Here is a 13720-nt window from a genome sequence, read left to right on the forward strand (position 1 = left end):
GTCAGCTACCCTTCCTTCATCCACTTGTCCTCCACACTCTTCTGCACACGTGTGGATAAATACTTCAGCAGAGGAGATGGACAATCAAGAGAATGAGTGAGAGGTGCTATGAGGAAACATAAAGCCAAAGAAGGGGCTAGAAAGTGACTGTGAAAAGTAGGGACTGTTTTAGAAACAGTCTTCAAGGAAGGCCTCCCAAAGAGGCACAGCGTTTCTATGAGAATGACTAGTTTGGTGCTAATATTAACTCTAAAGAGAGTTCTTCCTCTGATGGAGAAAGAAGAGGATGCAGCATTTTAGTGGACAGAGACATCTCTCTCCCATTTCTCCCGTCTGATAAGGCAAAACGAAAGTTAGAGAACGAATAGATTTGGAATCACAGTGGTCAAAGATAATATTAAGGCTTAATATTTTCTTTTCAGTGAGGTTATTGTGTAGGTATTCTTCTCATAGTACAAGCCTTACAAGCAAAATGCAAAGGTGATAGAAATACTTTCTTAGGCTGGCAGTGCTCATTAAATTATATAATGAATAAAAAGATGCTGCAAAAAGCACTATACAAATGTAAGGTATTATTATTCTTAGGCAACTCACCTGAAGATGAAGGAAGCTGATCATAGTCCTGTGATGTTCTGTTGGATTTGACATTTTCACCTGGTAATCTCCTAGCAGGAGGCAAAGGAACTTGGCCACTTGCGGGATCAAAAAAGGGATCTTAAAAATAAAGGTAATTTTCAGATTAAAACTATTATCTCTGCCAACTGGCTAAAGAGAAAAAAATTTAGAAAATGAATTTCATGACTGGGAGTAACCATTTGTTTTCTACCTTGTTTATCATTTGCTCCAATATGCTTTTCCCATTTAATCCTAAATCCTACACACACATTTTGTATTTTTCAGACCTCTTATTTGATTGTAAAATTGTTGATGAAAACTGCTTTTAATTTTTACTTTCTGTACCAGTCTCTCCTGTATAATGAAAAGCAGCTGCTGTAAAGTCAAAGAAAAAAAATGGGTTTTGAATTCTGCTTGTAAGAGTATTACATCAGGTAATCTCTCTAAGCATTAGGCAGACATAATCTGCAAAATGGACCTGACATTTGGGATTTGTGAGGATTAAATACATTCATGTACATGAAGCCTCCTGCACATAAAATGTGCCTTTTAAAATACTACTACTTTGGGCATCCTATGCAAAAGACTGTCGCTTATTGGCTCAATGAATAGTAAATTCAGTTGTTAAAAATTATGCTATTATTAACATTAAAGTTTGTATATATAGTAAAATGATTTTTTTTTGTTGCTACCTTGACAGGGGGGATCTGAAATAGTGAAAAATAATTTCACTACTTCTTAATTATATATATTAACTGTAGCTAACAGCAGAAAAAGAGATTTTTATCAGTGCTACTATATTAGGACCATAAACCTAACTAATGGGTTGAAAATTAGTATGTGAGTTTAAGTCCATAGAACTGATTACTTTTTTGAGTAGATGAACATTACCTCCGCATCTTTGGTGTACTGATAATTTATCTGCCACCACTTCCATCTCAGGCTCCTTTGTTTCCTTCTCTCAATTCTTTTATTCTTTCTTTTGTATCTGCCAGTATCTCCAAAGGTATTGGAAGTTTTCTTGAGAGCAGGGTCCTTACCTTACTCACACAAATCAAGTACCAAGCACGCTGCTTATTCAATAGGCAGCACTTTATAAATACTTTTAACTACCAAAAAAAAAAACCCAGACCAATTCAGATTTTTCAGAAATTCAAAACCAGTGACATTTCTATTGCAAACATCTAAGGCTAAAATTTTAACTATTAAAGAAGATCTATTTGCATTTGATGTTAAAAATATGTAAGAATTTGATTATTTAAGAAAGAACTACATGCCTATTTATACTAAATTTTGACTAGGTAATGTAAGACAAAAGTTGAAATCATTATTTTCTTCCTCTGTTTGAGTACAATAATTATCTCCAGCTTTGCTGGAAACTTTTTTTTTTAACCCTAAGCAAGGCTACTTAATTTGCTTTCATTAATTTTGAGATTAAAATGAGTCTTAGATGTTGAGCTTTCAATAACTGAAAAGTCAATGGTTCAACCTCATTAATTTTGCTGGAACATTTTAGGAAGGAATCAGAAGAGAAATCAAATTCCATGCAACAAATGTTAATCTTTTGATTTGGAAGACCAGCCACAGGTACCAAAGTGGTAAATTTCTAAATTTATGCAGAAATCACCCTAAGATTCAGATTTAAATATTCAATAAAATCTACTTTCAGTTCTTGTACATTCTAAAACATCACTGACATAATATTAGGTCAGAAAAGAGACTGTCTTTTACAATACATGTACTATTAAAAATTTCCTTAGAGGTAATTTATAGATTTGTCAGATATGCTATTTCTAATCATCTTATTTAAGACTAAAGATTAGAATCGGATACACTGCAGGACCATAAATAGACCACAAGATATACAGTGGTATGATGTTGCTCCATTAATCTACTGCACTTAAAAGGTCAGTAGGTACACTAAAAATGTTACCAGAAGTAGCAAAATACTTAGTTCTGAATCACTAGGATGTTCTGTCTTGTTTTATGCTAAGTTTGCTACTTACTGGTCGAGTATAAGGTAAACTGGGCTTCTGTAGCAAGTTGTAAAGTTGGAAGCATTCCTGCTTCAATGGAAAAAGAGATCGTATATAATACAGTTATACAGAGTACAGTAATTACTGTCTCCTTACAAAGAAAATTTGAAAAGCAATAAAATTTTTAAAATAAATTCTTCAAACAGTAATTAAAATCCACACTTAGGATTAAAGCATGCAAATTGAAAATACCATAGCCAGTGTACCATTTATATAGTAATAAATGTTTGAGAAGTGAATGATTAAACTCAGTGGGATTAATCTATTCTAAAAAGCAAAGTACTACTGCCAGTGATTTACAGTATGGTAATGCTAAATTGAAAATTTTAATACTTGTTTTAAGAGGTTATTAAAAACTAAGGAAAGACTGGGAGGAAAAGGTTTGCTAACCATGAAAGTGGGAAAATATGCATCCATCAAAATTATGCTGTGTAGGAAGGAAACCTGTAAGTGGTTATCTTTAGGAGGAGGCATTAAGGAATTTTTTTCTTAATTCTTTTAGTATCTGAAACACTTTAAGATTTTTTACTCAGTGTATAGGAAAAGAGGCAAATATAGTTGAACATTTAAAACAGTGCCATATTTCCTTTGGGGGCTGCCCAAAACCCACCAGAAAGATTTGTCAGTTATTCTGAAATTTTAAAAGAATCACAATGTTAGGTCTAATTGCTAGAAGAGGGATTGAAGAGCTATTTAGGTGAAACAAAGTTCCTCTCTCTCTGCTGCCCCCACTATACTGCACATTCATAAAACTCCTAGTGATCTGGCCACTGATTAAGTCTTCCATTTAGAGAACTCACTACCCTTACTACTTACTGTTCTGAGATAGAAGAATTCTTAATAATTTAGGAAGCTTCTTATGAAGAATGGAACCTGTTCTCATGTCTAGCTTCTGAGGAGACATGGAAGAAATCTTCTTTCACAAATACTGTAATTGAAGGCAACTCTCATATGTACTCAAGACCTTCTCTTGGTTAAATGTAAGTTCCTTTCATCTACCGCAGTTTTACGTGGTGTGGTTTTAATTCCCTTTACCAGCCTGGCTGCACTCCTCCAGGGATACCCTAGCCCCAGGTTTCTCAAACGTGAGCTATGAGAATCACCCCCAAAAGCTTGTGAAAACAGATTGTTGGGTCCTACTCCCAGAGTTTCTGACTTAGTAAGTCCTGGGTAGGTCTTAAGTATTGGCATTTTTAATAAGTTTCTAGGTGATGCTGATGCTCCTGCCCTCAAGACCACAATTTGAGAACCACGGCTCTACCCCGACAGTCCTTCAGCACCTGAACACGGTGGTCTCCATGCTGGCTGAGCCCTGGGGAGGCCCTCACCTCACGCCGTCTCTGATTTGAACTCTGAGTGCAACCCTCAAACAGTACGAGTGCCCTCGGTAACCACGTCGTGTGGGTACTTCATAAAGATCGTAGTCAACAAAACCCCAAGCCCCTCCCAATAACTGTTGCTGATGATCCCTGTTTTCTCTGTATTTTCCTTATGCCATTGCATTTCTGGATCCTGGTGGAAAACTTTCATTTATCTCTACTAAGTCGAGTTGGCTAACTTTTAGAGGTGAATTGCAACTTTAAGATTGGATAAGGATTTCAAAAGAGATTGCAGGCTAGAAACACAGTGAAGGAGAGGTTCAAGAAGGGCTGCCAGATACGCTGTGTATTTTGTGCACTGCACAAAGGTGTGCAGTAATGGGAATGAGCCGACTTCAGTACAGCCTTGGCTCCATTCCTGGAGCACTGGCCCGGGCACAAAGTGGAGGGAGGGGTGACTATTTCTACCCACCAGCACAAAAGAAATGCCTTTTTGTAATTCGGACCAAAGCACGTATGTGCTAGCAGTAGCCTTGGGTTTGGAGACAGGAAAGTGTAAAGCCTTTTTTTTTTTTTTTTTTTTTTTTTTTTGAGGACTCCAGGTTTTGTTAAGATCTGACTGGCCTGTCCGGATTAGATGGCTCACAGACAGCAGTGGGTATTACTGTTTTGCCAAAGGAAATCTTGCATGAAAACCTAGAACAGGAAACAGTTCAAAGCAGCATCAGAGCTGTGCCCCTGCTTCACGTCCCTCCCTTGATCATACAGGAGTCCTGAGGCTCCCTTGTAGAAACACAAGGCCCTGCAGTTTGCACAGCACCACTGCAGAGCAGTCACCGGGCTGTAAGGCTGGACCTGACTCAGGGTGCAGGGCGCCGAATGCTGGGAAAAAGAGGCAGGTTTGATGAGGTAATTAATACAACACCGTGAGGCTATCCAACCTGTGTCTCTAATTAGGGATAATGATTTCCTCAAGGAAACCGAAGCTCAGCAATGCCAGAAAAGCTTTGTCATTACACTGGACTAAAACTTTACAGACTGAACTACAGTGAAAACAAGAGCAGTAAAGGGCCCACACCATCCACTTAGACCTCGTGCGGTCCCACAACTACTGGGTTAAAGTTTTGCTATTTACAGAGTATGCTTTCCTGAAGCTTAATTCAGGGTGAAGAACTGCTTTTGAGAATCTTCTATTAGACAGTATAATGTATTAAATCCTTTGTGAAGTGATACTGTCCAGTGCTTATTTATAAGCTGAAAGAAGCCTCCATGTCCTATGATATTGTGTTAAGAATTAAAATACTTCTTTTGAAAAAAGACGAGATCTAATAATACATGTGGCTTAAAACTGAATAAAAACTGTCTCAGTGGGCCTCATAAAGGATCTGGCAACAGACTAGAAGTTTGTCCTGTTAATGAGACTGGGAAGGGGGAAAAAGGTTGCCATTTTTTTCTCAGAGGTATTTATTATCAAAGGATATCAATGTTATTTGAAAAGAAATTAGAATATGTTCCACGTATAAAAGGAGGTATGTCAACAGGTTCAAATGACCCTGCTCTGGTCCCGTGTGACCCTCACACCACGGGTTACAGAAAGCTGCTGCTGAACCTCCCTGGCGGCCGAGCACACCTGCATGTGAAATAAAAGTTTGTACAACTTCCATTCTAATGAAAGGGGGCATTTTCATTTTGAAGCAATTTTTTGGGAAGATTTTTACATAAAGTACAATGAACAATAAAATTATGATAAAGAACTGAAATATTTCACAATTAATTCTCTTGATAAAAACAGGCAAAAATGTGTATTTGTATAAAATGTTCTCTTCTCACTCCTTGGACAGCTTAAATTTAAAAGAAGGTGCTTTCATTTAATTGGGTGTAAATGACATATAAGAGGTGATAGGTACCTTATAGGAATCTAGTCAGAAACTATCCAGAAGTTGTTTTGGGAAAGGTTACGTTAACTAAAATTTAGAGATTCTTATTTTTAATGTTAAAGTCCATATATAAAAACAAACGTTTAGGGTGAGGGTATAACTCAGTGGTAGAGTGCATGCTTAGCATGAAGGAGGTCCTGGGTTCACTCCCCAGTACCTCTATTTAAATAAACCAACCAACCAACCAACCAACCTAATTACTTCCCCCCATGCCAAAAACAAAGGCTTAAATAAGTGTAAGTGAAAATGAGTGTTTACATGCAGCTATATGAATACGAGCCTAAGTTATTCATGCTTTCTGCTTGCATCAGAAGGGTTAGGAACCCTGCTCGTTGATTGGGAGCACTGATTTAAAATTAAGGTGCTCCATGAGGACAGGGAGGCATCTCACAGAGCAGGTGACACAGAGGACAATTCAATTGATACTTAGTGGCAAAAAATTAAACTCAAAATTATTTCTTGAAAATAAACTACTTTTAGAAACTGAAGCTATGTATCCCTAGTTATACGTCTATAATTTATGTGTCATAGCCACAAACTGCCTCTATTTCTAAATTACCACAACAAATGGAAAAAAAAAAGCACTTGAGAAAAATGAGTTAGAAGTGAATGACAATGGTTATAAGAGTCCCAAGATTTCGGAAAGGGTTGAGCCAAGATGGCAGAGCAGAGAGGCTCATAGTTTGCCCTCTCCCATAAATAGACCAAGAATTACATCTACAAACCCACTGAATCACACAGAACACCTAGGAACTCCGGCGGAGTGTCTCGCTTTGAAAAGTACAGGAGGATTCTCACAAAATCTGATAAACAACAAGTTCATACTGTATAGCACAGGGAACTATATTCAATATCTTGTAGTAACTTACGGTGAAAAAGAACATGAAAACATATGTATGTTCCTTTACGACCAAAACATTATGCTGTACCCTAGAAATTGACACATTGTAAACTGACTATACTTTGATCAAAAAAAAAAAAAAAGTATATAAAAAGATTCCCAAGATTTCAATGGTGCATACAGGTGGCCAAAGGACAACGTAAAGGAATTGTTAACAAAAAAAGAACATCTTTTAACCAAATCAAAATAAGGAGGCAAACGTTTCAGAGTATAGATCACAGTATCATCAACAGAACTGATTAGAACAGTTAATATCAGCAGATTCAACATAGTTGAATTTTTTTTCCCTGGTAATTCTGACTAGTGAAATGGATGGTTTATTATAGCTCTTTAATTTCTACTCCTATCTTGAGTGTTAAAAAAGCTATGTATTAATTTTTCCTCGAATACTAATAATTTTAGCAGATACAGTGACACATTAAAAATACAAACAGTAAAATAAAATGCAGATATTTCAGAAAAGCTATCTATTAATGTTACAACAATGTAATTTACCAAAATATGTTTCTGAATAAAATTATGATTCTAAAGCCTATCCAGGAAAACTTTTAAACATATTACTAGAAAGAAACAATTGCACTCAGATTCAGGAGACAGTCTAAATTTGTCCCCATCACTGTCAGCCCAGTGACAGAGCCATTCTGGTTCTCAGGGATGCCTTCTGTAGCACACGGGTGCTATTTGGACCAGATGATCTCAACAGCACCATTTCTAAATTCTGTGATTCCTTATTGATTTGCCATTTCTGTAATCCTGGCATTAAAGCAAACAATTGACAGGCAAACCCACCCAACTGCTCTTTTCCCCACCCTGGAATTTTTCTGCTAGGGAGCTAGAAACCAATGAATTACTCCTGCTTATTTGACAGTAGGATCTTAGAAATATTTTTGCTTCAAGTGAAAAATTTTGCTTGGCTTTTGCCGCCTACCTGATGGAAGGAGGAAAAGGTCCTGTCCTGAGGATGGTCGGCTACTGGAGCCTGGAGGCTTTGAATGTTCGATGAGACTGTGCCTGGCGGGAGGTGGGGGAGGTGGAAGGGATGGGGGAAGGGCATCAAAAGCATCTTCACCTGCATTTAAAGAAGGGTCAGTATCAACAGCAGAACTTCATTAATCAAAACACAGTATCAGGCAACAGTAATGACTGATTTTCTCTTGCTGCATATAAAGGACTTCACCTGCAGTGCTTAGCTGGGACTTGACTGACTTTAACAATGGGAGCTAAGTATTTTGTGAGAGGGTTTGCAGGGAACCACAGACACACAAACACATATGTGCAGGCAGATTTTATCTCACAGGCCTTTCTATTAAAAAGCAACATTGCACGTTATGAAACAGCTTATTATTCACTTGTAACCTGTGTAGTATAAAGACAATGGATGTGACCAGTCAGAATGGCCATCATTCAGAAGTCCACAAATGACAAATGCTGGAGAGGCTGTGGAGAAAAGGGAACCCTCCCGACACTGCTGGTGGGAATGCAGTTTGGTGCAGCCACTATGGAAAACAGTTTGGAGATTCCTCAAAAGACTAGAAATAGACTTACCGTATGACCCAGGAATCCCGCTCCTGGGCATATATCCAGAAGGAACCCTACTTCAAAAAGACACCTGCACCCCAATATTCATAGCAGCACTATTTACAATAGCCAAGACATGGAAACAGCCTAAATGTCCATCAACAGATGACTGGATAAAGAAGGTGTAGTATATTTATACAATGGAATACTATACAGCCATAAAAACCAACAACATAACACCATTTGCAGCAACATGGCTGTTCCTGGAGAATGTCATTCTAAGTGAAGTAAGCCAGAAAGAAAGAAAAATACCATATGAGATCACTATTCCACTCATACTTTTCCCTTGATTCTCTAAAAAATAAAATAAAATTGCACTGGATTTATTTTTGTAAGCAATCGCAAATACTTTGTGAATGTAACAGGGTATAAACACATACCTATTCCAGTAATAAAAATTCACATGTATTTAAATATACTGACTTAAAATATCAGGGTATATTTAAATAAAAGTTTTACCATTCATCCAGCTTGCCTTGCAAAAATATTCAGAACATTTTCTCTGATAATTATAAACACTTTTCTAACATAAATTATATGAAAGCATAGGGGAGACAGGGGGCTTTGTTATCATTACAGCCTTCAGCTATTGCTACATTATCATATTCATTCAAATCTTTTATCTAAATCCTGCTAAATGTCAGGCACCATGCTAGTCACATGGGTAATGTGAAGATCAAAATCTTAAGGCCTTGACCCAAGGAGCTTAGATTCCACAAGGAGAGCTAAGAAAAGTTTATAAATGATTCACAGATGGAAGTCCCACACGCCCCCAGAGAGATGGAGATGCATTTTACGGGGGAAGAGGAATGTAGAAAGTGGCATTTCAGTAAGGTGTTACCAAGAACAGGAAGGCCTGGGACACTGGGGACTCAAAAGCATTTGTTCATCAAATGTAAGGATGGGGTCTTCTAGGCAGAGTGAAGAGGATAAATTAAAACATGAGATGTACACAAAAAGCCAAAGGAAGGGTGAGTTAAACAGGTGGGAACATTTATCTGCATTGTCCAATATGGCAGTCACCATCCACATACAGATATTTAGTCTGAATTTAAATAAACTAAGATTCAGCTCTACAGTTGTACATAGAGATCCTTTATGTCGCCACCTACAGTTCTACTGGACAGTGCTGGTCTCAGCCACGAAGACGGGGGTAACGGGTCAAAACCAGCACACAGGGAGAAGCAGGAGGAGAAACAGACTGCAGCTAAAGGAGGAAGTTCAAGGCTCTCTTAATCCAGGCAGGTAAGAATACAGTGCTGAACTACAGAGCTGGGTACAAGACGTTCAGCCGTGTAACTAGGAACGCGAATTGATGGTGTTTATTGGAAAAAAAATGGAAGGGTTCATTTCTAGCAGCCTGATGATCAATTCAGATAAGCTTATAAATGAACTTTCATCATTGTTTTCTGTTATGATGACTCATTATTGTGAAGCCTTAACTTGTGTGGAGGTTGTAATTGTCTTCCTCTAAAAACAGGCTGAGAAGCTTTCTACCTAGAATTAATGAAATAAACAGACATCGGGACCAGCCAGCTCTAACATACATACACATCTGTGTGTACCTCCATGTGTGTACGCACACATATATTAATGTACTTCTTTGTAGTAAAATTTGAAACAAAGAAATTGAGATTCTTTGGATGTGTTCTAGTTGCAGTGATGGTAAGGCAGAATTTATTCTCAGCTCTCTACAATAAAATATATAATTTTCCATAATGTAATTAGCTAAGTGGAACTGGGTCATTTTCTGCTGAAAGGAAAAGTAAGTACACATTCATTAAGAATTGTACTTAAAGAAAATCTCAGATGAGTACCTCAAATCCATTAGAACACAAGAGCCTGGGGGAATGAACAATGCTTTCATAGGTTTTTTTTTCAAAATGCATTTAGTACGTGAAGAGACAACCTGCTGAAATCTGGACTGATGCCAGCTATTTACACCACTGTTTCAATCATCTAAACAGAATAAATGGCCACATGAACTTGAGAGCCACCATCACCGAGGGAAGCCACTGTTCAGACAAATTTATCACCTAGTGAGTCTACATTACATTGGGCTCTGAATTCTGATAATTCAGATATTAACTGAGAGAGGAGGCAGGGTGGCTTGTTTGAAATTGTTTTAAAGGTTTCAACCTAATGGAGGGATGAGAAGATCATAATCAGAGGGCGTCCTGTTGAGTGAAGCACCATGCTTCGGATTGTCCCGAGCTGGAGGCCTGGCAGGTGGTAATGGCACTGGATCAGAGGCTGAATCAAAAACATCTCCTAGAGGATAACACAAAATCTTAATGTATTTTCAGCACAACAATGGCATGGAATTTTGCCTTTAAATTCTGACCATTAAGATGCAGAATACAAAGAGAACATGTTTTATACCTACCCTTTAAATATATGCCTAGCTCAGGGATGTTTGATTTCTTCACCTCTGAAGATGTACCATGTGTTCCATTCAATATACAGTGGCCATTGTCACAAGCCCTAAAGCAGAAACCAAAGGACAAAAATTGTAAGGATAATTACCTTCTACTTAAAAGTTATCTGGGGTGGGGAGACGATGGGCTCTAGCAACCCTGCTCATATAATAAAGTGTGAAAATAAATTAGTATTACTTACACTTTCTCCAAACAAGGAAATTACCTAGATACTCTTCTTAAATACTTTTAGAAAGCAGAAGTAAATATCCCATGGAAGATACTTTTTTTTTTTTTAAGTGAAACCAAGAATTACAAGGGCCACTTACTCTGTCTATGGAGTGTGCACCTACCTTTACTTTAACCACAACCACTCTCCCCTCCACTGCCATGTACATCTCTCTAAATAAATCTCCTCTTAAAAAAACAAAAAACGAAGAATCACAAGGGCCACAAAATTGTTGATACCCTAAATACACCTGTGCAACTAATGTATTGTTTTCAAAGACTTCAGTAATACCTTATCAAGTTTTTGAACAAAAAAATGCAATAAGGCAAAAAATCGAAGTCCCAATAACGTCGTGATTTGTTGATGGAATTTAACATTGTATTTTTATTTCTATAATTGAAGCTTTCCTTTTAATAAGCTGGAGAATTAAATATCCATCAAAGAAGGAGAATTACTAAACACTCAGTAATTCCATTCAAATTCTGACAGGCACATTCAAAGACCTAAAGTCTGGAGTGTAATTTCACCAGTCGTGAACAAAACTCTGGCACTTCTGACAAACTATAGAAAAATGACTTTAGCAAAGGCCTTGGGTACACAACAAGTATTTTAATCTAGATCCTGTAAGGGATAATATTTACTAAAAAAGTATTTTTGCTGTTGGTATGAATGCTTCAGAATCATACTTTGAACAGAATGGAGAAAACTGGGGCACAGGAAGGGAGCAGCAGGGGGAGAAGACACGGGGGGTATTTTGTCTTCAGAATATGTAGCAACGGACTATCTGCTCACAAAGAGCTACAGGAAGCAGAGTTTGTATTTTACTTTTCTCTGATTTGCTCTGGATTCTTGGGGCAAAGTAAAAGTACATACATAATAGAGGAGATAGTAGATATTTGAATAGTTATTGCAGAGTGCTTCATCTGAAATTCATTTCCATTCTCTCTGGTGGCCACATCTCTTTAAGGAGCCAGAGATGGTTCATTTAAAAATAGTTATCATGTATTGAATTTTCATAATAATGATGGATTTTTACTGGAACTGAATTATTCATGTACAGTTTAACTTTTTCCACATATTGACAATTTACTTCTCCTGATGTTCCAAAGGGGAGAAAAATAGAAGGAAAGGATGTATTTAAGTTTAAAGAGTGCTTTGTAGAGGACCTAAGAGGACACTTCATCCATCAGCTTTCAAGAACAAATTAGATAAAATATTCACTCCAATTAAGTTTAGGGATTATCAACATTTATTACTTCTCTGTGACAGTAGAAAGATGGTAATGGTGGTTATAAATCAAATTTATTTTCAGGATTTGGGAGGCCTGCCACCAAAAATCTCATCTACTATGATATGACAATTAAAATTTAAAGTATTAAAATTATATTCCTCACTTTTCCAGCAATGAAAAAAAATGAGATCCCAAGGAGACCAAAAAAGCTCATCTTATTTCAGTTTTTAAAAATCACTACACATTCGTAAGCGCCAAGGGAAGTGAAAGTTGTAACAATTTATATTTGATGCAAAGGGATAACTTCTTTCTCTAGTAAGAGTAGTAGACATTTGGTTCTTCTGACACAGCAAATTAATCTCTGTTATTTCTGTCTTCTCAATGATACTGTTTTACCAACAAATGTCTTAAAGACCAGCAATCAGCAAGAAATGCTTTCGTTCTTGCTTTGAAATATGATGCCCTGGACTGCAAAGTGTTAAGAACCCTGGCTAATAATTCTGTCGAGTGTTGCTCATTCTAACCATGTAACTCACTAAGACTGATCTCTGGTTAAAGTGAAGATTTGCTTCTCTTTTCCAAGTACTGCAGTCAGATACTCGAAGAAATACATTAAAACATTCTTTAGATTTTTCATCTGAAAAGAAGGGAACACTCCACTCATGAAATGCTTCCTGTTTGACTCGACCTCAAAAGGAAATGGCACAGTGAGTACAGATGATACAGATGACTGAGGGGTTCAACAGCCCTCTTATCCCTCAGTCAGTAAGGAGATACCGGACGGCAAGAAGGCTGGGCTCAGCAGTGGTTGAGCCCTTTTCTATGTGCCAAGCATAGGTCCGGGGATGTAATTATATAAATAAAACTGGAGCTCAGAAAATAAGTTTGAAACTCAAATTTGACTTACTGAGTGTGTCATATTACATTAAAAAATTAACAGAAAAAGATTATTATTTACTGATTCAATTATATAAATGCAGAATTGTCCTTCTACTTAGAGACAAACTAATATTTCAAAACACACCACCCATTTTTAATAACTCATATATACCTCAATGGGGCTGCCACTTCAAAGACCAAGGATGTCTCCATTATAGTGAGAATAAACAACAGACAAGAAGAAAAACAAGACACTATTCCTTACATTCTTGCTTGATCCAAGGAAAAGTAAAATAGCACCTGATAAAAAATAGTTAAGGGAGTCATTTTCTAAAAAAATTCTTCAAGATCTGAAAGGAAGCAGGCAGCACATCAAGAAAGAAAACGAATATAAATCACAGCATCTTCACGTCACGAAGAAAAGCTCCACGGAAGGTTAGCATAATACCTTAGCTTCTAAGCACCAATTTTTCTTCATGAGATTATGTGCTTAGAACTGATAAAATGCATTGAAAATAGATACTGAAAATTCATGAATTAATCACCACTATATGTAACCTAATGTGAAGTTTTATTAG

General features: G+C 37.1%; 1 protein-coding gene across 4 annotated transcripts in view; it reads right to left on the reverse strand.

Moving 5' to 3' along the window:
* The window catches only part of CBLB (Cbl proto-oncogene B), a 191717-nt gene that overhangs the window by 11230 nt on the left and 166767 nt on the right, over positions 1-13720 (reverse strand). For 3 of the 4 annotated variants that reach the window (XR_004319476.1, XM_032478397.1, XM_032478406.1), the window contains exons 15-18: positions 10773-10870; positions 10526-10657; positions 7737-7877; positions 595-714 (exon numbers count right to left, since the gene is read on the reverse strand). Coding sequence is in view for 3 of the 4 variants with exons in the window: in XM_032478397.1 (XP_032334288.1) it covers positions 595-714; positions 7737-7877; positions 10526-10657; positions 10773-10870 (491 nt within the window). In the remaining variant the exon portion in view is untranslated. The remainder of the gene's footprint in view (positions 1-594; positions 715-7736; positions 7878-10525; positions 10658-10772; positions 10871-13720) is intronic. The other variant, XM_032478415.1, reaches the window with a different exon arrangement.

Source organism: Camelus ferus, chromosome 1 (assembly GCF_009834535.1).
Source record: "Camelus ferus isolate YT-003-E chromosome 1, BCGSAC_Cfer_1.0, whole genome shotgun sequence".
Lineage (NCBI taxonomy): Eukaryota > Metazoa > Chordata > Mammalia > Artiodactyla > Camelidae > Camelus > Camelus ferus.